This window comes from Leuresthes tenuis, unplaced genomic scaffold, assembly GCF_036924035.1.
Source record: "Leuresthes tenuis unplaced genomic scaffold, fLeuTen1.0.hap1 SCAF_24, whole genome shotgun sequence".
In the NCBI taxonomy this organism is placed as follows: domain Eukaryota; kingdom Metazoa; phylum Chordata; class Actinopteri; order Atheriniformes; family Atherinopsidae; genus Leuresthes; species Leuresthes tenuis.
In genome coordinates, this window is record NW_027325378.1 from 19,562,486 (window position 1) to 19,587,433 (window position 24,948).

At 39.8% G+C, this 24,948-nt stretch overlaps 1 protein-coding gene across 1 annotated transcript in view; it reads left to right on the forward strand.

Annotated features, from left to right (window-relative positions):
• The window catches only part of LOC140284206 (partitioning defective 3 homolog), a 304,162-nt gene that overhangs the window by 104,174 nt on the left and 175,040 nt on the right, over window positions 1–24,948 (forward strand). The window contains exons 4-5 of the mRNA XM_072378014.1: window positions 11,187–11,371; window positions 14,978–15,115. Coding sequence (XP_072234115.1) covers window positions 11,187–11,371; window positions 14,978–15,115 — 323 coding nt within the window. The remainder of the gene's footprint in view (window positions 1–11,186; window positions 11,372–14,977; window positions 15,116–24,948) is intronic.

Here is a 24,948-nt window from a genome sequence, read left to right on the forward strand (position 1 = left end):
TTGGAAAAATAATAGAGAAACAGATAAATATACAAATATGGCAAAAATACCAATAAATCAAATAAAAATCCATCCATCCATCCACCCGTCCATCTATCCATCTATTCATCCATCCATCCACCCGTCCATCCATCCGCCTATACCAGCGGTCATCGGGCGAGAGGCGGGGTCAAATAAAAATCAATTTCTTAAATACAACTAAAGTAGAGTAATGCAGGAGTGAATACAGTGATTTTTAATGTCTTTCCCATCAGTCAGTGAGAACCTCACGTCCGTTTATGTTGCGTACGACATGTCAAAAGACGGTAATACCTGGCCAAAGGCAATAACTCCTGCTCATGGCACGATAATGTGCCATGTTATGAAGTGTCAAGCTTCTCTTTCTCTCCGGGCTCTTTGTCCCAGTGGACCTGCACACGAGGCCTGGATTCCCCCACCTATCTCATTAGTCTCTCTTTTTTTCTCTCCTGTGCTGGTGTCATGCTCTCAGATGCATTTACATGCTGGTCACATGTGACTGTCTTTGTCCATTTACAACTGCTGCAGACAGACAGGACACACTATACTAATTCACAATGTGGGAACGTATTTGTGTGCTTGCAGACAGGCCAGGTTGTGCAATCCTGTGCAGTAATACAGACTAACTGCAGGAAAGTTCTGTCATACAAATATGGTAAGTCATAAAGCTTGCCTGCTCAGTTAGACTCCCAAACACAAAGGATTACTTAAAGAAAATGAATAGTTTATTCAAGCTTGAATAATCCCAAGACTCTCTGCTGGTTCTGATGATGAAACTGGTCCTAGCTTGCTTATGGGACAGAGATGCATCTGTTTGGTCACAGTTACAGTAAATCTATTATTCCGCAGCTCCCTCTCTTTCTGTTTTTCATCAGCTCCCCAAAGTACTGTGAAAATTCCTGAACACTTCCTTGCCACATCTTACAGGACTTACTTTGTCACACAAACACAGCTTTGATCAAAGCAAAAACACTTATTTCACACGGAATAGTTTCATTTGCAGCCATCTGAACATTACGATCAAAACAATTTGATGTGCAGCGACTAGCCATCAGACTTACTGCGTTAAAAACCTAAGAAACCACATGTTGGATTTCTGAGACTGTGGAATGTTTTGAAATAAGGATAAAGCAACTTCCTCACTTTTGTAAATGATTTGAGCTCTGAATTATTCTGAGTATATTCTGATACTCTGCCTAAAGGACAAAAAAACACATTGAATAAGTACAAACATCGGAATTATCACTGCAGATGTTTTTATTGTAATTGATCAGTTACAGACATTTGCCTTCATCATGTGCATCAAGTTTGTTTTCACCATACTTTGATAGTTATAAAAAAGGTCTACTTTAATTCGCAGCATTACAGTATACTCATCAAAACTGAGTCTGCACAGAACAAAAGAATGAAAAAAAAAGAAACACCCTGGAGCTGCTTTGGCTTTTAGTAACTTATTCTAACAGAGCAGATGTAGGTTGACATGATGGGCTGAATTTCCAGCCCACTTCCTTAAGCCTGCTGGGCCAAGTTGTCTTTGTCATGTGGAATTTAGTCAAGAAGCAGAGATCACACCCACAACTGTCTGACCTGTACAGTAGTATCTTTGTTGCGAGTGCTTGAAGCCTTTTCAGGGGGTTTAGCTCAGCGGTTGAGCTTTTGACTGCAAATTATGAGGTTACCTTTTCAATTGCGGGTGTCCCTTTTTTTTTTTTGATTAAGGTTGATAATTTCATTCAAGGTGTAACTGGGTTTAAGTTGAATTATGACCAGCTTGTTAGATTTGAACCTAGAATCAGAGATCAGTGCTGAAATTAACGGGCTAAAACAAATTTAGTCTTATATCATCCTCATCACTCTTTATATTTTAAAGAGTATCTTATTAGGAACATTTTTAAAGCAGGTTATATATTTATTCCATCTCTTAGACTGTGGGACTTAATAAGGTTCACTTAAATAGCGTTTTACAATTCTTTGATCTCTTGTTTTGAGTCTTGAGTCTGTCACAGGGAATCGCCCCTTTTTTTCTTGTATTAAGATACAGTGTGAAAGAGACACTCTCCATCTTCTTCTCAGCCAGCTACAATATGGCATGATATTGTGGTAAGCTTGAGATGGGTTAGACAATAATGAGATGGGAAGTTTAATTTTAACAAGGAAGTGTTCTTTTATTGCACCTGCTGTTGGGCCCGCTCAGATGGCCCCTGGCAGGTTCTGGTTGTTGGGTGCAGTCTTGGGGCTGGTCCTCTGTTCTGGTCTCACCCTCAAACGGGGGCCAACTGTTGGAAAAACAGCCACCCTGTCCTGGTGAAGGAGCACCACTAGCTTTCTCTTGAGCAACTGCACATGACGTCTGATAATCTCTCAAGGACAGTACATGGTCCGACCAACTGACTCATCAGCTTTGGGGGTGAGGCCCCTTCCTCTCAGGGCTGTAGGCCCACACCTGAGCTCCAGGGGCGAAATTCTGTCCTCTGCAAATAGTGTCACAGGCACATTCCCCACGTCTGACTTGGGAGGTGGTACAAACACCAAGGTCACAGGGGTTAAAAGCTCATGCCCAAACATAAAGGCTGCTTGGGTTCACTTGTTGGACTCTCGGACTGCCGTCCGGATCAGAGATGGGTACAAGTCCCAGTCTTGCTGCTGGTGGTGAGTCAGGATAGCAAGTTTGGTGGTAAGGGTGTGGTTGAACTGCTCCACCAGCCCATCAGTCTGGGTAGGTATATGTAATGTGAATAACTCTTCTCATGAGATTAAATCCGTAATTTTTGCTGAAATCTATTCTAGTCTATGATGTTGACGTCAGCAAGTTACAGAAGGAGTGATTTACAAATTTTTAAGGGTTACACATAGCATAAAATGTGTCGTAGCCAGCCTGTTACTTCAATGTAATCCCTGTAAGACCACAATTCTGGAAAAATGGAAATAAATATTTTTTGGCCAGTACACTTATTGTCTCAAATTTCTCTCCTCAGTATACCCCTCTGTTGCCACATTAACTGGGTTGAACAGGGACAGTAACCATGTCGAACAGCTTAACTTTCCTACACTGCTGTTGCCTTTTCATAGTACCCTGACTCACATGTCTGAAAACGTCATGTGTAATTCAACTGTGTGACTGATCAGAGTGATGTGTACATTGAAGTTGTTTTCACTATATTATTGTGTGTGTGTACTCCAGAAACAGCAGCAGAAAAAGCTCAATGCTTTAGAGGCTGACTTGTCAGAGAATGGAATTTATCCACTCACTCATCACCAATTTCTGCTCACACGGTGGCTTCCCCTTTGTAGGAGATGCAAAAGGACTGTTTGTGTCATAAAATGACATAAAATGGACAGAGTTGCCCACTGTGGAAATATAGATTAGACTCTGATGTCTTATTGCTAATGGTCTTATCAGTACAGTGCATGTGGATACATTTCAGACTCATAAAGGGACTCAAGTCATAATTTTTCTTATACACACAAGATCCCCGAAAAAGTTTTGTTTGAAAATCATTTTGACATAGAATAATGATATATCCAATTTAAATTAATATTGTGACTATTACTTATAACACATACACAGGATTTCTAGTTTGGTGTGTCATACCTCTGTAAATCATCATAACTGCCTGCATAACGTCATCAGACAGTTTGTTTGTGTCTAACGAGAATCACTGGGCATATTTAGGGTAAACTGCACTATGATTAAGAAGGCACCATAGTTTACAGTTTATGTCAGAGTGAATAGCAAGCAGTGGGAGCTGCCCAGGAACGAGATTTAGTTTTCCAATGAATTTATCCCAGCGATAGCACCACCATAAATCCACTGCTCTTAGAAAACATTCCAACATTCCATGCAGTCTTCTGTTAACTTTACTTTATGATACCAACGATGGTATCATCGATGGTATCTGTATTGCATATTTTTGAGACTGGAATATGTTTATAAAGTCGCAAATGATCGTAAACACATTAAAAAACAAGGCTTTGGAAAGTTTATTTATTCACTTATTATTTGTATGTTTGTTTGTTTCAACCTTTCCATTTTCTATGCCTATTTGATTTCATTCAGCCTTGTGGGGGAGGGCTGGAGCCTATCCCAGCTGCCTTTGGGCAGACTAGACCCTGAACAGGTCGCCAGTCCGTCACAGGGCAACACAGAGAAAAAACAAGACAAACAACCACACACGCTCACACTCACTCAATTTAGAATCACCAACTAACATGCATGCATGTTTGTTGATGGTAGGAGGGAGCCGGAGAAAACCCACGCATCCGCGGGGAGAGCATGAAATCTGAAGGGCAGCCCCAGTCAGGATTCCAACCAGGAACCCTCTTGCCATGTGGCAACGGTGCTAACCACCACACCGCTGTACATGTTTGCTTGTCTGTTTATAGTTTTGGATCCACCAACGGAGAGCATGTTGTTCCAGAAGTTCAACATGTCTGTCTTGATTAGGAACGGTTTATATGCAGGGGTCTGAACTGGGAAAAAAGCTAATATTCTATTCAGCAGCAGTAGCTTTTTACATTTCAAAGTACAAACAGAATTTTCAAATTTAACAGGGCTGGTAGCTAAGGCAGCTGTGTTATCTTCTGTTTCTCTGGTCTTACAACATTTTCACAATAGTGTTTTTAATCAGGAGTGACGTGGGGACATATATGGCTGAGTGAGATTTATGGCCCTTTTCTACAAGAGCCTGTTCCTCTGGACCAGCCGTAATGGAGAAATGCACAAAATGGTGTTTACCCGGAAGGCGCGACTGTGGGCCTGTTTCTGGGCTGACTAAGGCTTGTTTGGGTTGTTGATTAGCAACTCTCCTGAGGCCTGGATGTGGAGGAGTCTCTGTGGGTCTGGTCTATTTTGGCACATAGATTGGATGTTGTAATAAGGCTGCCGAACCCAATTTATTTTTGCTGAATGTGTAAGATATTATAAAGTAACAGGAAATTATTCTGATTAGTTTCCGATATTGAATGCACAGCAATCAAAACAGGTGTGTAGTTGGCCAACCATCTTAAGTTTCAGAACCTGCAGCAAACCAAAACAAAACCCCTAATGCTAATGAAATGCTCAGCAGCAAAAGCAGAAAATCAACTTGTAAATTATTTTGTAATTATTGCACATACCAACACACACTGACACACATGCGATTGCTGACCTCAATGAGTCTCTTTTGATTTTGGAGAGTGATCTTTACTCCCTTCTTGATCTTCATTGTCCAGGGAAATACACTCTCTCTCTCTCTCACACACACACACTTTTGTGATAGTGTTGTTGAATTATCTCAACGTTTGCTGCTGGAGACCTAGTTACTGCGGGCTTGAGAAAGGCTGACATCCTCTCTCTTTTTCTCTCCAGTAAGTTGTCTGCATTGTCAAGAGGGAAGATTCAGTCTCTATTTCTCTTTGTTTCTTGTTCAGAAGGAAACTGGATGGTTGACTCGGAAACCCTGTGGGAATGCAGCCCCCTCCAACTTTACTTCGGCGTTAGTCCCATCACATTGCTTTCAAACTCAGGCATTGTGATGGGACGTGGTATGAATTTCCAAAACTAATATGACAAACATATTAAGGGTGGCTGTCTGGTACATAGTGATCAACTTTTTAGATAGTTAGATAATCAGATTGTTTCCAGACACACCCTACTCTTAGGACAAAATAATCACAAATGAGAGTTAATGTGGTTTGTATTGCTTGTACAGATAACAGTTGAATAGACCTTCAAGGGCACATTGAAAGCTATCTTTGGTAATTTTGCATTATAATACACTATGCATTATTATTGTGCATCTAATATTCTAGAGGACGAATGATGAGCAAAATCAGCAGTCAACTTCTTGGCTGAGTATTTCCACCGTGGAACTGTAATGTGCCAGTGATGGTTTCAAAAACAGTTTCACAAGGCAAGATCTCATGAACCGAAGGAACCATTCACGTGGAGGAGAAGGTGTTAGAGATTGAATAGTCATGAGCAAAGTCAAGGATGAGCAGCAGCCAAGTGAGCTGTAGACACAAAGCCATTATTTTTGCTGTTTTTACAACCCAACCCGCACTCACAGAGCGAATGACTGAAATACCATACGATTACATAAGCTTGTATGCAATGGATGTTTTATTTAGTAGAACAGAAATAAAAAATATATTCAACAAAGATCTCTCTGAGGCCAAAAACTTAGCAAATATCATCCATCTGTAATAAACTGTACTTCTTACACTTTTGGAAAAGGTCAGTAGTTGATGTTTTTTCTCACTATTTGATATCACATGAGATTACACTGTGCTAGAGATTTCACAGGAGCCCTTGGAATGATATTCTTGTCCATTTTTGGCCTTTTAGCTGAGCAGCGTGCTTTTTAAAGCCTGAGCATATTTCATGTCCGTCTCCACAGCATCGGTTCTCACCACTCTAGAACCACATTACTCTCCCCCAAAATGCAACATTTTATTTTCAACTTGCGGATGATTCAGGTCAGTGTGGATTCAGTGGAAATCCCCCTGCACACAAGAAACATCAATATGTAGTCAGTGGTTGGAGAGAGAGTTAAAATGGCTCAGTGCCATGATTTATTCAGACATTGAACTCACTTGAAGTATTCAAAGTAGCTCATGAGAGAAAAAAAAAGCTTTTAGCCTTTTCATAAGGCCATGGTCGCTTGGCATTTGTATTTAAATCAGTTTAATGTGAAAGCATAGACTCAGAGTACACAAAGGCTTGAGGGTCACAAGAGAAAATACTCCCTGAATACTTTTCATCCTTCATAGGTTAGTGCTGCCTGTATACTTTCTGCGAGCTCCCATTTGTATTTAAATATCACCAGCAGGAACCTGACTTCATTTATTCCATAACCTTGAACCCACATCTCACTCTACAGGAAAAATCCATCCTTGGACTCATGTTATTATTTGTAATATAGATGCACTATGGATTTTATGCTCTTATTTAACAGTGTACCTACTACCACAGTCACGTACTCAACCCACCTCACTTAACAAATTTTTTCACTATCAAATGTCTCGGCCTTAAAGTTGCAATCCACAAAGTTGCAGAGTGAGCGACATTAAGTTTAGGGGTCAAGACAACAGTAAATCCTGTCCTAGGCAGGTTTTTTTACATGCGTAGAAGGGACGTATACCTTACTCTATCACACTGGATGTCTCCTGAAATATATAACTCGATTTATATTTCAGCCGTAGTACACGGGCTTCATAGATATAGAAACATAAGGATACAAGCTGAAACAACACTATTCTTAGAGCACTTTATATGTAACCTTATCAGCATGCTGAATGAATAGTAGCTTGAGTTGGCAGCCAGTCAAAAGGGAAGAACCACTCCCTGCTTCCCACAAATAGTACGGACTCTTTACTTTATGCCATTTGAGTGATTGGAAACTTCTAGACCTAATACATTCAGAATGACCGTTCCAAATCTTTCACCACAGAGTTGAAAGTTGATTTTGCTGCAGTATTATTCTGTGGTCCTTTGTGCAGATTCATCAAGGTGATCAAGTTAATAGAACTTAACCCCTTAATTTTCCAATGTCCAGCTGGCGGGACATTGCGTATTTCACAACAAATCTGGGGTTGTCCTCAGCCTCAATTTCTATGACCATGTTATACACTGTTGGAAAACTAAGGTTCTTGAGATCTGAATGATGTACGCCGTTTCGGGAAACAATCCTAACTGTTTTCCTGGCATAAATGATGGTGTTTTTGAATGATTTGTTCTCTTGACCACACCTATTCAGCAGTTTCCGTGTTGTTATAAGGGAATGCTGTAACCTCGGAAAGGCCATTACAAAGCTGAATTCTTCCTGCCTATAACACTTGAAATGATTTTTTGAGCATTGAGTCATTGGCTATAGGGAGAAAGAAAAAATCCTGTCCTATAATTGCTGGCTCAGGTTCAAGAAGTAAGATTTTTAGATTTTCTGATCTAATACCATACCAAATTGCTGTAATATTCACTTTTTGTTGTGTGTGTGTATATCTATATATATATATATATATATATATATATGAGGGCACTTTTATTCATGGTGATTTATACAAGCTGATATATTTAGCCTTCCCACAAGGTCAGTGTGAAAGATAAATAAAGGACAAAGCAATATGAGGTAATAACCCCTAGAGTTTGACCTTTGTGTGGGGAATTTTAGGTGTGTGTACATGTCTGTGACCCTATGCCCTGACCATAATCCCTTACTACAGGGGCTGGATTAGGACCTATTTTTATTAGCCACCCCCTCCTCCCTTTCACCAAATGGTCTCACTCCCTCATCAGTCTACATCGATTGCTGGTTTGCTCTGAAGTTGTGATGCTGGTTATTAAGCATGGGACCGACCAAACCCTTCGGACAGCTGAGATAATCCCATCACAAATTAAGTAGAAGAAAATTGGTTGGGGAGAATGAGGAGGGATGAGGATCTTCATATTGTGACCTTCTTAACATTGAACCCACAAACGAGAATACACTCTTGTATTTATTACATGCAAATCTGTTTGGAATTGTACCTAAGATAGAGTGGCATTTCATCAAAGAGAAGACCCCCGTAAATAGGAATTTTGCTAGTGTTTATGTTCTTATAGTCAATTTGTAGTCTGGCAAAATTACATCTACATATCTATGACATAAACTGTAATATTATTTGGCAGACATAATGCTCTCTCTTTATGTAAAGTACTGTAATTCAGATCAGTTTGATGTTTAAGATGTTTAGGCTGTTTTTTCAGACAGTACAAATGATGACTATTCTACAATAATGGTCATCTCAGCCTATAAGCATCTGGAACCTATCACATCAAGATTTATGTCGTCATAGATTCCAAAGATTTCAAAATGTCCAGGAGGTATTCTGGAAAACACAAGGCTCTCAAAGTTTTAGGTTTTGTAGTATTTCTTCTCTAATTTTCCTTGTTTCCTTGTGTCGCTTTCACTCGTTGAATTTCTTTCTGTCTCTAAATAGCTGACATTAATTACCCCTGCTTAGAGTCCTGAACTGGACATGAACCGGCCATTACCGAAAGGAGTAAAAGCTTATTGAATGCTGCTATTGAACTTCAACCTAATTTTAAAGTAAATTTACAATGACTGGCTAGTTTATGGGAAATGCGGTTTCTTTTCTTGATTTCCAACATCCTTTCAAGATGCCCTGGGGCAGGATCCACTATAAAAGAAGCAGATTTGCAACAAAGGAATACATACTATATTAAAAGCTGCTCCTGGGTTTTGTTGTTGGCTGCATAGTGGTGTGGCAGTTACATCTGTTGCCCTTAGAACAAGAAGTGTTCCCATTTCGAATCTCCGCTGGTGCTTTTCAGTGTGGAATTTGCAGAGATAGCCACCTTCAAGGCTGTGCTTTATTGGCTTTTCTTTTTTATTGATTAACTTTCATGTTTTTTCATTAGAAATATCACATCTTAAATTAATGTTGCACTTTCTGACTACATTTTTTTAAGAAGACACAAAAAAAAAGGCAATACCTCATTTGAGTTAATTCCAGGCTTACTTTTTAGCTAATAAAATACAAATTGGTTACAGAGGAGTAAGAAAACACTCCACTTTGAAATTGTCTAGTCTTATCTATTGGCCACCACATATTAAATTCCAATTAAGTGCCAGATTATTTGGAACATACTGCCAAGTTGTCTACTGAGGGGTTCCTCTTTACATATGTCCTCTTTGATAATTATCATCTCAAACTGAGATTTTCTAATTAGAGGTTATATAAGTGGAGGAGTGTTACATTTCTGGGAGATGATCTGCAATTAGGCGAACATCAACACACTCATAGGCTGAGGGCCCTCAAGATAGTCAGCCCTGGCTGCTGTTCCAGACTTTGGCCATTTTGTTGATGAACGCTTGTCTCTTTGCCCACTTTCCTGTCAAGTCACCCTTAAATACAGGCAGATAGCCCAAAATATTTTTGCAAATGAGGAATGTTGAATTGATATAACATGAGAGAAATTGAATGGGGTTGAAAGTATGGATGCATATCGAATGCACTGTAATGCACGTTCTAATATAAGTTCATCTCCCCTTTTGATTTAATTTATTTGACTGTCTTCTCTTCTGGCTACTCCCAGGTAATCACAAGAAACACACCCAACGCAAGAGTTACAGAACAGTGTAAGCTGTGGTTAAAATGTGTCACCTCCAACACTAAGCCAACTCTCTGGTGTATCAGATGGATGCTATACACTGGCATATGCTCACTGCAGTGATGCACTGATGGATGACAGGTGGTTACCCAGCTATTTGCATAATTGTGTGTGTAACACTCAGGCTGTGAGAGTGTCATAAACAAATGACGGGAAAATTTCCGATGATTTACACCACAGCTCTTAGATACACTTACTATTTTTCCTCTGTTAAAGACATCAGGGGGATTTCTCACTGATGTCTGACTGGAGTGTGAAATGTGGAGCGATTTTATTCCCTCTGCTTGCTTTGGCTAGTCTAGCCAAATGTCAAGACTTTATACCAAGTTTTTGTTTTGGATTGGTCACTGCAGCAGCCGTGACATGAGTCTGTGTTTCCTGTGTAGTTTTCTTACAGATGTTTGATGGCAGAGGTAATGTTTGGGCTGGGAGACCTTGTGTCAGTCCTGGGAAACTTCATAGAATTAGCTTTAATTAGTTGCAGATTGTAAAAATAACCCTTATTTTGAGAGGCAATTTTACAGCAGTTATGGTAATTGTTATTTTTAGTTTGGCTGGACTAAACACAGGGTTAGTTAATCACATTCATGCTTTTTCCTAACATTTCTTGTTGCTGTCTGAGTGATTTTCCACATAAAGTTGGGTATCCAATATATCTGCAGTAAATCTTCAGATAAATATGTATTAAGCCAAGCCAAACTTTCAGTGTTAGGTTGTACAATGTGTTGTTTTTTGGTTTGTTTTTTTTAGGCTTCATAGACTTTTTATGAAGGCCAAAAGTACAACTTCCAATGTACCTGCTGAAATTTTGTATTGACGATTTTACAGTAGGGGACACATCAGAGGTCTCCAAAATTGGCTGCTGTTGAATACTAAAGTGGGACGAGGGCTGCTTATTACATGTATAAAGCAGCGAGGAGATAGATTTTTCAGAAACACATTTACTCTTTCCGTTTCACTGCTCTCACTTTTCCCTTTTAATCTCCTCTCTTCTTGTGCACTGCTTTCCTCGCTACAGGCATGTCTCTCAACGTCCGCCGAGGCAGTGATCCCTCCTTGGCTGGCCTTCCATCAGGTGAGATCGTCGTCGGTCAAGCGGAACCGTCCAGAGAGAACTCATCCTGCTGGTCCTCAACTGCCGGTTACCAGAAGTACAGCCATAAGCCAAACCCAAGTGTCGGCACAAGCAGCTTAGAACAACAGGTAATGTACCTGGAGTTAGTAAAAAAGCTGTTAAACTGGGATGGGATATAACTGTGGCTTTGAACGCAACATAAATCATCACAACATGAGTACATCAGAAATGTGTCAAAATAGAGCTGAATATTAAGAGCTTGACATCTTGTCTGTTCTGTATTCACTATTATAAGCTGTTTTGCACAGATTCAAACAGTATCTTGCCCATAAGTTCAGTACAAGAGAGCTGCAGATGTATTGGAGCTCCATCATTTATGTGAGAGATATGTACTCAGAAATCCTCTAAACTCCAGACTGTTTTTTTATATCATTACTTACTTTCTGCTTTCTTCTCTAATGGTTATTTGAAAGAAGTTCCTTCTGAAAGCCCCCTTTTTCGTTTTCTTCAAAGAAAATCAAAGAAAAGTGGATGAATTGTTAAACACTTTTCCTTTGTTCCAAATTTACCCTCTTAAGATGTTTTATGCCTCTAATTATAAACCTGAGAAATGAAAAAGAAAAAACAGCTCACTTACATCAAAAGAGAAGGAAGCCAGTGAACCTCGAGAAAATGGCTGCCCCTCCAAGGTAGTGAGAGACCTTTGCCTGTGAGAAAGAGATAAGGAGGTTAAAAAAAGGAAAATGATTTAGAAGATATTATTCAAACTGAAGAAACGGGTAAGAGGGATTGTTCAAATAAAGAGGTTGTGTGTTTAAATTTTATGAAAAAGATTTTTATTAACGCTATTAATGCTTTCGGAATTATTCCATCTTCTTTTCTTGTAGCCTAATAACCAACTTATTGTTTCGTTGAGGTTCAGGGATACTTTCCTTTGGATCAATCTGCCGAGTAACATGCTCCAACTGGAGCCACTCTCTGTTATACAGTAGTAGTCCTTGAAAACTAAATAAAATCTGTTCTTGCAGTTGGCAAACTTGCAGAAAAAATGACCATTTTATATTGTTTTCTCCAGCACACATAAAAGCTCAATGGAAAGTAATGCACAAGCCAGTTTAACTTGTAGTCAGACTTGTAAGTAAATGTATATTTTTTTTTGTTTTCATTTTGTGAGCATGTTTGTTCATCATGTATATAATAGTATGTAGAAATATGCAGTCTTAATCTTGCAAGGTCCCATAACATTACCCATGCTTGTTTCTTGAGCTTTTTTGTAGATTCTGGAATTGTTTTTTGCATCCTCTGAAGCATGATGACATATTCAAGTCCATGTGTACGTAAAGGGTTCAGACAGGCCATGTGAGATGTAATGCCATTTTTGTGAAAACAAAACATCTCACAACTATAGGGGGAGCCAAAGAGTAGACAACAATAGACACAGAAAATGACTCAAAGCAAGGTCAATACAACAATAAGTAAAGAAAACACTGCATTAAAGAAAAAAATGGTTAACAAAAAATAAATAAAGTAAAATAAATAGAAGCAGTAATAGCTAAATTAAGCACAAAGAAATAACAAGCACTGTTCTATTTATATCCATGATAACTGAGGACTTGCATCTCCCTACCAAATGACCCCTTTCATGAGCCCTTTTACAAATTTTAAGTATTTGCCCCACTTTGCTTCTCACAGATCCAATCTACCCTGTTGTTTATATGACATTTTTTCAAATGCTGCGACTCGTGTCATCTCCACTGCCCACTCTTAAAGAGAGGGCACCCCCTCCGTCTTCCATCCCCTAATAAGTATTTGTCTGCCAATCATAATACTGTTATGGACATAACTTTTGATATGTTTATCATGTCCCGTGAGAACTGAATGATCACCCAAAATAAATAATCTAGGGCTAAACAGCATTTCTATCCTTGTATGTCACACAAATGATTATGAATATTGGTCCAGTATTGTTGGACTAATCTGGAGGGAGTCCAATAAAAACTATGTATAATTTTGAATTGAATAAGATGTACTCTTGCATCCCTTGAAACTACTTTAACATTTTTTACAAATTCTGTTCCAATCTTCATCAGTAAATGTCAGGTTCAGATCCCTTTCCCATGTCTTCTGCAGAGCTGAAATGGGCCCATTGCCAAGAGTCTGAATCATCATAGAATAATAGACAGCTGCCACGTGTCCCTTTCCATAACTCTCAATAATATTATCTACTAGTTCTGCATTTTGGGGGTGATGCAGCAGAGCAAAAAATCCCCACCAACATATGTCGAAGTTGCAGGTACCTAAAAAAGTGAGACGTATGAATCCTGAACCGCTGCACCAATTTCCCAAAAGATAAGGAACCGTCACAATGCAGCTCTCCAATGTGACCACATCATTCTCCCGCCATATCTTCCAATAAATTGGGAATTTACCAATTCATAATTTAGGATTTACCCAGATACGTGAAGAGATATTTAGAAAGGGATCAAATTTAAATATTCACGCAACCTTGGTCCAAATTATCTTAAGATGAGAGATTACTGGATGTGTTTTTGCTTTTTTACTTAATTTAGTAGACAAGAAACACAGCTTGTTCTATACAGTACCACGGGGGAGCCCTAACTAAAAGTATTAGGTGGTTGACATGAGCGAGTTTGATACACTGCTACCTCTCTGGTATCTAGCTTTGTCTGCATTTTATGATCTGGTATGCCATTTAAGTTTGTGGAGAGTAGTGTTATTGAGCTTTGTCTAAGACTGCAGTGACTATCAGGATTGTGTTGGAATCAGAGTATCCACATTCAGTTGAGTGTAAAGTCCTGTCTGCGGTGCTTCCTCAGGCCCCATCGCAGGACCCATTACACCACATTGATCTGTACTGAAACACACTTGGTTTATTTTAGCAGGACATAGTCTGAATTCTCCTTCGGTGATATTTTTGCCTTCTTTTTTTTGACCTGCTCGGCAGAATTTGTTTTGTTTTCCCCCTTCACCTCTTTCTTGCTTCCTGTCATCGCCTCTCTGTTTTTACAGAACCCAATTTGCTCTGTTTTAATTTATTCTGTTCCTTTCCAGTGTCATTTAAGACATCCAAACTTGTATTTCTGTTTTTCTTAGTCTATCACAGTTTTTTCTGACCTCATCAGACCTGAAATCACATTAATTCAGTCTTTCTTCGGGAATCACTCCACTTTGACTTTAATATCGATTTTCTTTATTTTTCGTAAAGATAGCTTCACCCACAACTTAAAATTTGCTGGTCAGGAATGTAATTCTTTGTCCATGTCTATTAATGTTTGACATTACCTTGGCAAGAACATTTTGGAAGGTGCTTTTTGTATTTTGGATGAGCTCAGCTTTGGCTGTCTTATTATAAAAAGCCTTTTATTAGTAGCTCAGCTTTAGCTATAAGGGACGGTCAGGGGTGAGGGAGGAATAAAGTTGGAGTTGATTGAACAACGTCAATACTATGTAATAAAAAGTAGATAACTAAACTAAAGTAAGCAAAACTTCTACTACAGAATGTTTGCTTTCCAACTGATGAGAATACCCCCAAACTACAACATAATCTGTTTTAAGTCTGAAAAAAAAAATGACTAATTACTTACATGTGCCTATTCATTTATTTTTGACAGCAATGTTGAAATCAGCACAATGAGACCTTTTCCGCTGATAGTATCTTACGTGTCAGTCATTTAGGTATTTTCAATCTCTTCACGCCTTCCTATTTTTTGCAGGGCAGAGGAGCCCATGCCTACCGGAGTCTTCCTCGTAATGCAAGTGGCTGGACCACTCAGTTTCAGAGAGAGATGACTCGATCCTCCCTTAGTGCCAACCATCCAATGGTGGACCGATGGCTTGACCGGCAAGAACAGGTATAACACCAGACTTAAAAACAACTGGTCGCATTGTTCTTGTTTGGTTTAATTAATGGGCAGAGCTATCATAATATTATTTTCAACCATATATGCTAAACTAACACACTGTCAGTTTATTTGTACAGTGCCTGATACAGCGCCTGATAGAGCACTTTTCATTTTAAGGTCGAGACCTTACAATAGAGGAGATCCTGAGTACTTACCCTCTGAAAAACACTTTTGGGAGTTGGGGGGGACGACTCAGGGTGGGTGGTGGATGAAGTAAGACCCACCACTTGATGTTTTCAACCGAATCAGCCGAATGTACCGTTACTGTCTACCAATGACTGCCAAAATCAAATTCAAGTGACTAATACTTGCTAACAAAGTTACCTCTTGGTCTGCGCTCTGCTAATCAAACTCAAACATTCTTCTTAACCAATGTTTTCTTCTGAAGTACTTTGTATGGTACTGCCATTAAAAGACAGTTTGAGTTCAAACTGCTCCCTTTTATTTATAGTATATTTAGTTTTTTTGACAAAGTCGGTACACATAAATGAACATTACTGTAAATGTGCCAGTTATATAAAAGGGTGTTTTTCATCTATAGATATGTGTTGCAGAGTCCCCTTAAAATCCATCCATCCATCCATCCATCCATCCATCCATCCATCCATCCATCCATCCATCCATCCATCCATCCATCCATCCATCCATCCATCCATCCATCCATCCATCCATCATCCATCCATCCATTTCCCACAACCACTTAATCCAGTTCAGGGACATGAACATATGCTGGATCCATCACACGTCCATCACAGGGCCAACACAGAAGCAAACAATTAAGCATGCAAACAAATACTATGTGAGTGTGTGTGTATGTATGTGAGTATGTGAGTGTATATATATATATATATATTTATTTTGTTTGTGCGTGGGTGGGTGGGTAACAAATATCAGAATAGTGACTACTGCCCATCTTGAAATACAGTATTTGACTGACATCAAACTTCACACTTCTGTTCCATGTAGCAATAAGCTTCATAAAGTAAGAGAGCAGACTGCACTTCTCCTCACTTTGCACCTCCTCTCTCTGTTGGCACTTTATGATTGACTCAACCTGTGCTTGGTCCCTCTACACTGCAGTCTGTCAAAAGAGAAAAAAAATATGCTCCCTTTAAAAGTTATTAAAAGTGACGGAGGCTCTCTGCAGGGGGAGCAGGAATGACCTTGGGATGTGTTGAACATGCTGAGCGCGAGGAGCAGAAGATTTCCCCAGTTTATGTGTCAGTCTCTCTCTGTTACTATTGGCTACTTGCTCTTAATGGTGGGGAAGTTCTGTTATTGAACTTTCCTTGACAGGAAAGGATGATGAAAGACCACTGAATTTAGAGACAATTGAAAGAATAGTGGTTGTGGATATGAGAAATAATTTACCGACATTTAGATGTCAGTAAATTGCGTTGTTAAACCACTGCTTAATTTTCAGATTCATCATTGAGCTTATTAAGATTCTTATCCGCATGTTCAGGTTGCTGTGTTTCTGTTGGTTTTGAGTCTTGTCTTGTCAAAGATAAACGTGACTAAGGTTGTTTGTCTTTACCTCTTACAACATTCTATTCTGGTTAGACATATTTGTAATATCTCCTGACAGAAAATCTTTTAAATCAATAAATCAATAAGAAAGCATAATGATAGGTTTGTACTAAAATGCCCATTTATCCACAAGTTGATTCTTGGCGTAATCTATTGTTTTAAAGTAAAAACATAAATGTTGTTGTACTGACTTATTTACTGACTCATACTGGTTAAAGGCTTTGTGTACCTTGCAGCTATAGCTTAACAGTTTTTTCACCCATGTTTTGAAGCTAAGCATGAAAAAACTACCAGTAGCTGTTAAAGGGGAACTCCGGAATTTTTAAACCTAGGCCTTATTTCTGGCATGAAATACATTTGTCTATTCACCGAGAACAGTTTGCCAAACGTCGGCGACCTTCGAAAGCTATTTAAATAACCCGCAGCTCTTTCCCCGCCAGTGAAGTGACATTCCATGTCCCTAGAGCCAGTTTGCAATTCCAAGGATTGGCACGCCCAGGTCCCTGCCTAGCTCAGATCACAATGTACCCGAATTCGAATTTCCTCCCTGCGAGTGGTGGGCCCACGTGGAAGTGGCTTCCTGATTATTCTTAGGGGTAAGCCCAACCGCGGCTTCAACTCGGCCTCTACGTGCTTGCCGGCGAGCTCCCCTCCCCAGTCTGGCCCAGGGTGGTGCCCCGGTTTCCCTTCTCTGGACGATGTAATTGTTTTCCTCTGGTGCCGCTCCATCGAGATCTTTGAATTGCTCTTTGTCTGAGCCCTCCCCTGGGACCAATTTGCCATAGGAGATCCTACCAGGGGCTAACGCCCCGCGACAACACAGCTTTCAGGATCATGGGGATACTCAAACCCCTCCACCACGTTAAGATGGTAATTCTACGGAGTGGGCTACACACAATTGTGTGAATGTGTTTATTGGACTACTTTTATACGCTGCTTTTTTGTCAATGCTACTCCTCAGTTTTTGTATTGATTCAACAAATTGAATAAAAATTTGATGAATGAGTTTTGGACGTTATGATAGGAAGATTTTGTCAGCTTTTGAGAGAACTGGGATAGCTGTTTCAACTAGAAAAAATGAAGCTAAATGGGTACTCCGGCTTCCTCCCACTGTCCAAAAACATGCATGTTAGGTTGATTGGTGTCTCTAGATTGTCCTTAGGAGTGTGTGTGTGGTTGTTTGTCTCATTTGTCTCTGTGTGGCCCTGTGATCGATAGTTCCTAAAAAGGTTAGGGTTTTTATTGCATTCTTGATTTTAGTAACTGTAAACATAGCTGTAGAAAATTATTTAATTAGCAAAAAAAAGTCAAGTTCAAACAACTCAAGAATATCAATTTGTTAAGTAATCTGAAACTTCCCAAATGTAAGATGCAATGTGAAAGTTTACACTTATCAGCATATGGATGAAAAATAAGCATAGGATTAATATTATAGAACAAGGGTTATAAATTTCAGAGCTATGTAAATATTAAATGAATAATGCCCCAGCCCGAGACTAAGCATCTGCACTGTGGCAAATTCTGTTTACTTTCTGGCCATTTGTAATCTGACACCTGCATGAAGAATATAAGTCACAAAGTACAATCCGCTCATTAGAGGTGAAAGAGTATGTTTTAAAGTGGCACCTTGTTTCTCTCTTTATCTCAATTTTGATAGCTGTATTCCCTCCCACACACCTCAATTGGATATTTTATCTTGTTTGTCTGCATCATGGGCAGGTGGCACCGCAGCATAGGATTGTAAAATATATCAATAGCGTGGGTTAATTAAAAAGAACTGTGATTGGTGTTAAAGCACTGGCAGAAATCAGAAGTGTGCACACACTGATACTCATAGGTATATGCCATGGTTTTAGAAAAAAGCACATCAATTAGTAGTTCTTTGTTTATTTTGGTTCATTTGGCTGCTTCACTTTGTTATGCTTTATGAGTAAAGATGAAAGCAAAAATAAATTTAAAAAAGCCATCGCACTCATTCTGTTTTTCACTGGAACATCTCACACACTCTTTTCTTTGAATGTTCATATGCTGTTGAGTGCTTCCATAATGTTTAAGCATCATCATCTCTTCATCATCAACTTAATGTGTGCACTCCTCACTGAATGATCATGTAACATGAGTTTTCATCACTTTTTTAAGCTTAATGGGTAATATGTGTGAAGCAGCTCTCATTTGGTGCCCTCTTAAATTCCTTTTCTGCTACATTTATATTTAAACAAGCCTTCACAGACCTTGCCATGAATTTGAAATGTACAGTCAGGCTGACTAAAGTAACACACTGACTTCTGTGGCTAAAGTACCAAACATGTGAGCAACTGATTAAGATTCAATGGTTGTCTTAGATCTTCTCTATCCTACATCTTGTCACTTGTTTAGTTATTCTGCATTTTTCCACTTTTTAAGGACACACTCTGAATACAATCTCCTTTAGCCTGTAGTTATATCAGGGAACTGACTCTTTTTTCTAACTAATCAATAAATTCACTTCAGTAACATGTGGATCTGAGACTTCAGAAGCTCCAGCTGCTAAATCCCTCTACTACTATTCCATGTATGCACACACACACTGCCAATTGTGACTATATCCAAAGTTTGCTATATGAGCCCATATGCACCAAGGCGTGATGGCTTTTTCTTCATATAAACAGCTGACATTAATGCTGGCCTATTATACCACTGATGAATGTTAATGGGCCTTCCCGCTCAACATCGCACATGCACACCTACATAAACACACACGCGCATCCATGCACTCCTACACACACATTTTGATCTGGTTGAGTGGCTCGCGACTGTATTATTTCGTGGTCTTGATGAGGGATGAGGGATGAGGGAGGCCATTATCCTGATGTGTACCAGAGTCTGGACTAAAACCACCTGTCAATCATGGTGAAGTTTCAATAAATCAATGGCTAACACAAAGAGAAAGTAATATGTTTGTGCTGTATGTAATCGTCATCATTTGGGAATTTCAGAGAAGGTGACCATACCATTTTCTGTTGTCATTTATTGCTTTAAATTCTCTAGAATTTGTGTTATAAAACATAACTGTCTTAAAAAAACTGAAAGAAAACAATATCCAGCAATGAAAAAAAAAAATGGTGTCAAAACATGTCTTAGTGGGAGCGACTCTGATCACATATCTTTGATCAAGCCTGCAACAGTCGGAATGCCTCCCTCTCAGTTGTCTAAATTAAGCACCTGCTTAGTCTTTGAGCCAAAATGTTGAAAGGAGAAGAGTCCGCTCAGATAGAGGCTTTAGTCAGAGAACAAGGAGCTGTGTGAAGACACTCTTTTCCTTTAATAATTTTACATCAAAGATTTCTCACCAATGACACCTGTGGACCATCATTTTATTATTTTATTTGTCTCTGTCACCACAGTCAGAATGCAAAAGCTGTTTGTGGCTAAATAAAAACACTTGGTTGATAGATATATTTCAATCATTCTCAGATGTGACTTGGATGATTGCAAACAGGGTAATTTCTGCAAATATTTAGTGTTTAAGTTCTTTTTTGATTAAAAAAATATATATATTTAGATATATGTATATCTAGATATATATCTATATAACTACACATTCACCCTTCTTGTGGGCAGTACCTTTCCTTCAAGCTCGAGTCCTCTACAGAGAACTGGGAGCTCGAAGGCTCAGTGCAGTATCTTCGCTTTTCCTAGAACTGCACTCTCTGATGTTGTTCCTGTGATCTGCTGGAGCCCACAGTTTGGGAGTCATGGCCCCTAGTGCTCTGATTACCACTGGTACCACTGCTGCCTTCAATTCCCACATCTTTTCAACTCAGTCCTTAGTATTTTTAAAGCTTCTCGTGTTCCTTCTTCCTAATGTCACTGTCGCTTGGCATTGCTACATCTATCACTACTGCCTACTTCTGTAGTTTGTCAACCACCACAATATCCGGCTGGTGAGCCATCATCTGCTTATCAGATCTGGAAGATCTTAGCTCTGTCATTCTTTACTACCTTTGGAGGTGTCTCACATTTTGATTTTGGGACTTCCAATTCATACTCGGCACAGATGTTCCTGTACACTATTGTGCCACCTGGTTATGACATTCTAACTATACCGTACCTGTCTGCATTTTACACCCCACTACTATGTGCTGGACTGCCTCAGAAGCCTCCTTACACAGCCTACACCTGGGGTCCTGTCTGATGTGGTCTTGTGCTCAGGGCCAGTTCTTGAACTGCCATTATTAGTGCCTCTGTGCTGTCTTTCAGATCAGCTTTTTCTAGCCACTGATAGGACTTCTTGATATCAGCCACTTCTTCAATCTGTCGGTTGTACATGCCATGGAGAGGCTTATCTCTCCATGATAGTTCCTCCTCTTCCTCCTTGCCCTCCTTTTCGGCAGCCTGAGACACTCACTTAGCAGTTCATCAGTGGAGGCCATCTTCCTGATGAGTTCCTGGATCTTTGTTGTTTCATCCTGAATAGTGGCTCTGATGCTCACTAGTCCCGGCCTCCTTCCTTCCTCTTAGTTTACAATCTCAGGATGCTGGGCTTGGGGTGAAACCCTGTGCATTGTGAAGAGCTTTCTTGTCTTGATATCAGTGGCTTCTATCTCCTCCTTTGACCAGTGGGGTATCTGATGACTGGCAGGGCATAGGTGTGGGTGGCTCAGACTTGGTTCTTCCCATTCAGCTGACTCTTCAGGACCCGCCTCACTCTTTGCTGGTACTTGGTTGTGGCTGACTTCCTTGCAACCTCCTCATGGTTGCCATTTGCCTGTGGGATCCCAAGGTATTTGTAGCAGTCCTCAACATCTGTTATGGTGCCCTCTGGTAGTTCAGCTCCTTTGGTCATGATCACCTTGCCTCTCTTAGATGTCATTCGGCCGCATTTATCTAGTCCAAATGACATCCTGACATCCTTGCTGTATATCCTAGTGAGGTGTATCAGTGAGTCGATGTCTCACTCAGACCTGGCATACAGCTTGATGTCGTTTATGTACATTTATGTAGAGGAGGTGGCTGATGGTCGCTCCACTAGTATCCACAGAACTAGTATCCATGGCCACTCTTTGTGATGATGTGGCTGAGGCGGTTCAGGGCTATGCAGGACAGCAGTTGGGACAGAGCATCTTCTTGGTAGATTCCGCATGTTAACTTCTGGAATTGGTGTCCAGGGTTGTCTTCCACAGTCCCAGGTTCCTGAAGGCCCTAACCCTAACCCTGATGATGTTGTAGAGTTCCAAGCATTCCAGTATTCATGTGTGAAGCATGGAGTCGTAGGCTTTCTTGTAGATGCAGGCGGTGCACAGATTTGTATGTTATTGGTATCTTTTACACTCTTGAGTGACAGTCCTGTCGATCAGTAACTGGTGTTTAGCTCCTTGGGTCTTACCCCCAGTTTCCTTCCATGCTCTGCTCATGTATTGAGCCATGTGCCTACTCATCTTATCTGCTATGATTATCTGCTGTTATTGGCTGGTAGTTGGATGGAACCGTCCCCTTCTGGGGATCTTTCATGATCAGGAATGTCCGACCTCAGGTTAACCAGTGTGGGTGGGTCCCATCCATTAGCAGCTGATTAATTTGTGTTGCTGGGGCGTTCATGGAGTGCTGTTAGTTAATTTAGCCAGTAGATGTGTATCATGTCAGGGCCTGGCGCAGTTCTGGGAGATTGCTGTGGTCAGCTCTCAGATCCACTAACAATGGAGCATTGGTATTTGGTTATGTTTCTCTCTCCCTTATGCTCTTCCTGTATTGTTCTGTCTCAGCTCTGGGTGGGTCTTTTCTCATCTTATTACCCTGCCACTGAGCATACACTTTGGATGGTCCAGTGGAGAACATCCTATTTATTTACCTGGCTTCAGCTTCTCAGACAGGTAGCCAGAGCTGTGAGTTGTTGTTTGGCTGTCTCCAGTGACGCAGGTATGGAGAGTTTGTTATGTTTCTTATGTATATATATAGATAAGAATCATAACAAACTCTATAGATAGATAGATAGATAGATAGATAGATAGATAGATAGATAGATAGATAGATAGATAGATAGATAGATAGATAGATAGATAGATAGATAGATAGATAGATAGATAGATAGATAGATAGATAGATAGATAGATAGATAGATAGATAGATAGATAATAAGATAGATGTGTTTATGTTATCGTTGCCGAGATATGTATAATGTAAAACGTGAGTCAGATGTCTTGGAGATCAAAAGAAAATTATTTAAATAGAAAATACCATGACTAAAATTTCCATAAAATAAATGTTTTGAAGTGGAGGATCTCAGAGTTATGACTCTTGCTAAAATCTCTGAACAAGATATTAAGTATGTTAGCATTTATTCTAAGTGCTTTTGTTGGTGAGGAGCTCAGTCTATTCTCCCAAATTGACTGTTGGCAAAGGCCACATAGTCTGCAGGCCCTGAGGCAAGCTTCAGGCAATGTTAGAGCAGCTGAGCATGGAGAGACAACACAGAAGTAACCCCCAAACTTTGTCCACCTTACAGTCTCTCTCCCTGTTGTATGTGTCTGTCTAGCCTGCCTTTGTATTTCTAAACTGCTATCTTGTCCATGTGGTGTGTACATGTGATTGTGACACACATGTATTCACATACATGATTGTCTTGTAATTCATAGTTGATGCATGCAATATGACCTCCTTCAAGACAATGACTCAGTGAGTGTTGACAAATGGTAATGTGTACAGTATGCTGAATTATTGCCCTAAATTAAGTATAGTTGGATTTGCCTCACAACCTTCAAAGGTAAGCAACCGGGGATCATCCTAATCATATGCCTGAAACCACCTCACCCGACTCCTTTCAATGCAAAAGACCAGCAGATCTACTCAGAGAGCCATGTGGATTTAAAAGCTCTACACCTTATCTTTTACGTTAAATCCAGCCGCCTTTCAAAAGAAATTCTGTGGTCACTACCCAAATCTTGTGACCTTAGGTGAGGGTTTGAATGTAAATAGATTGAAAAGTTTCACCTTTTGATTCAGCTCTTCACCACATGGGACCAGTGCAACACCATTATTAGTGCATTTGAAGGTCATGACTTGAGGAAGCCAACAGAACTAAATCATCTTCAAAAAAGCAGAGATGTAGCCCAAACCAGACACCCCTCTTTCCCTGATTATGTCTTAAGATCCTGTCCATGAACATCACAAACATTATCGTGAGAAGGAAGCCCTGGCAGAGCACAACATACACTGTAAACAAGCTCAAATTTATGCCATGGATACGGACGCAGCTCTTGCTTTACCTATACAACCTGCAACAGTAACTATTGGTGCCCCTTCATCTTGCAGTACATCCCACAGAATCCCTCAAGGGACATGGTCATTAGCCTTCTCCATGACCACAAAACACATGTAGACTTTTCCCCCTTTGAGTAATTGAGTTTGAGTAATCCTAAGAGCTTTAAAAATTGCAACTGGACTTCTTATTCTTGGTTTTTGAAAATGTTTTACCTCTCATCCGAAGGATTAGTTCTTCAAAAACCAAGAAAGAGAAGTCCAGTTGCCCTGTTTGACCTGGATAACGGACAATCTACATGAACATATAGTATGAGCATACTCTTCATTCACCTTTCTTTAAATTGGGGAACACCACTCAGGGCTACCACTTAACAGGCATTTTCCTGGAACTCCATGTGACATTAAACAGCCCCACAACCTCCAGAGCCTTCAGCATCCTTCCCTGGCACATAGAAATTTACATAAAATCAATTTTGAAGTACATGTCATGGCTGTTTCAAAGCCAATCCAGAGAATGTTGGCTAGATTCACTGACATGCATGGATTTGGCAGAATACAGTAACACGTGGCCTGATATAATATTACCTTTAACATTTAATCACTCAAAATCTGATGGTAGCAAAGGTACGTGTTAGGAAAGGTAGGCCATTTCTTACACAGAGCACCCTCATTGGAGCTAACAAGACAGGATTAGAAGGGATAGTGAACCCATAAATCACTGCAGTTACCTTGCTCTGAGTTTGCTACTTGCCTGACTTCCTGATTGCTATAGTCCCTGCTTCCTGGCAGTCTAGAAGTGCCAAAATGGGCTTCCACGGAACAGCGGTACACGCCAAAACATTAATCAGGTGTTTGTATTTTTTTCTTTTTACTCTTTTTTTTTATTTGCAAGTTTGAGTTGACATTATTTTACCATAGCTGCAACACAACTTTAAAACATACGACTTTCTGTGCATCCATTTGTTCATTATTTTGACCCTTTATACTGTACTATACTTTTATAACATTTGAAAAGA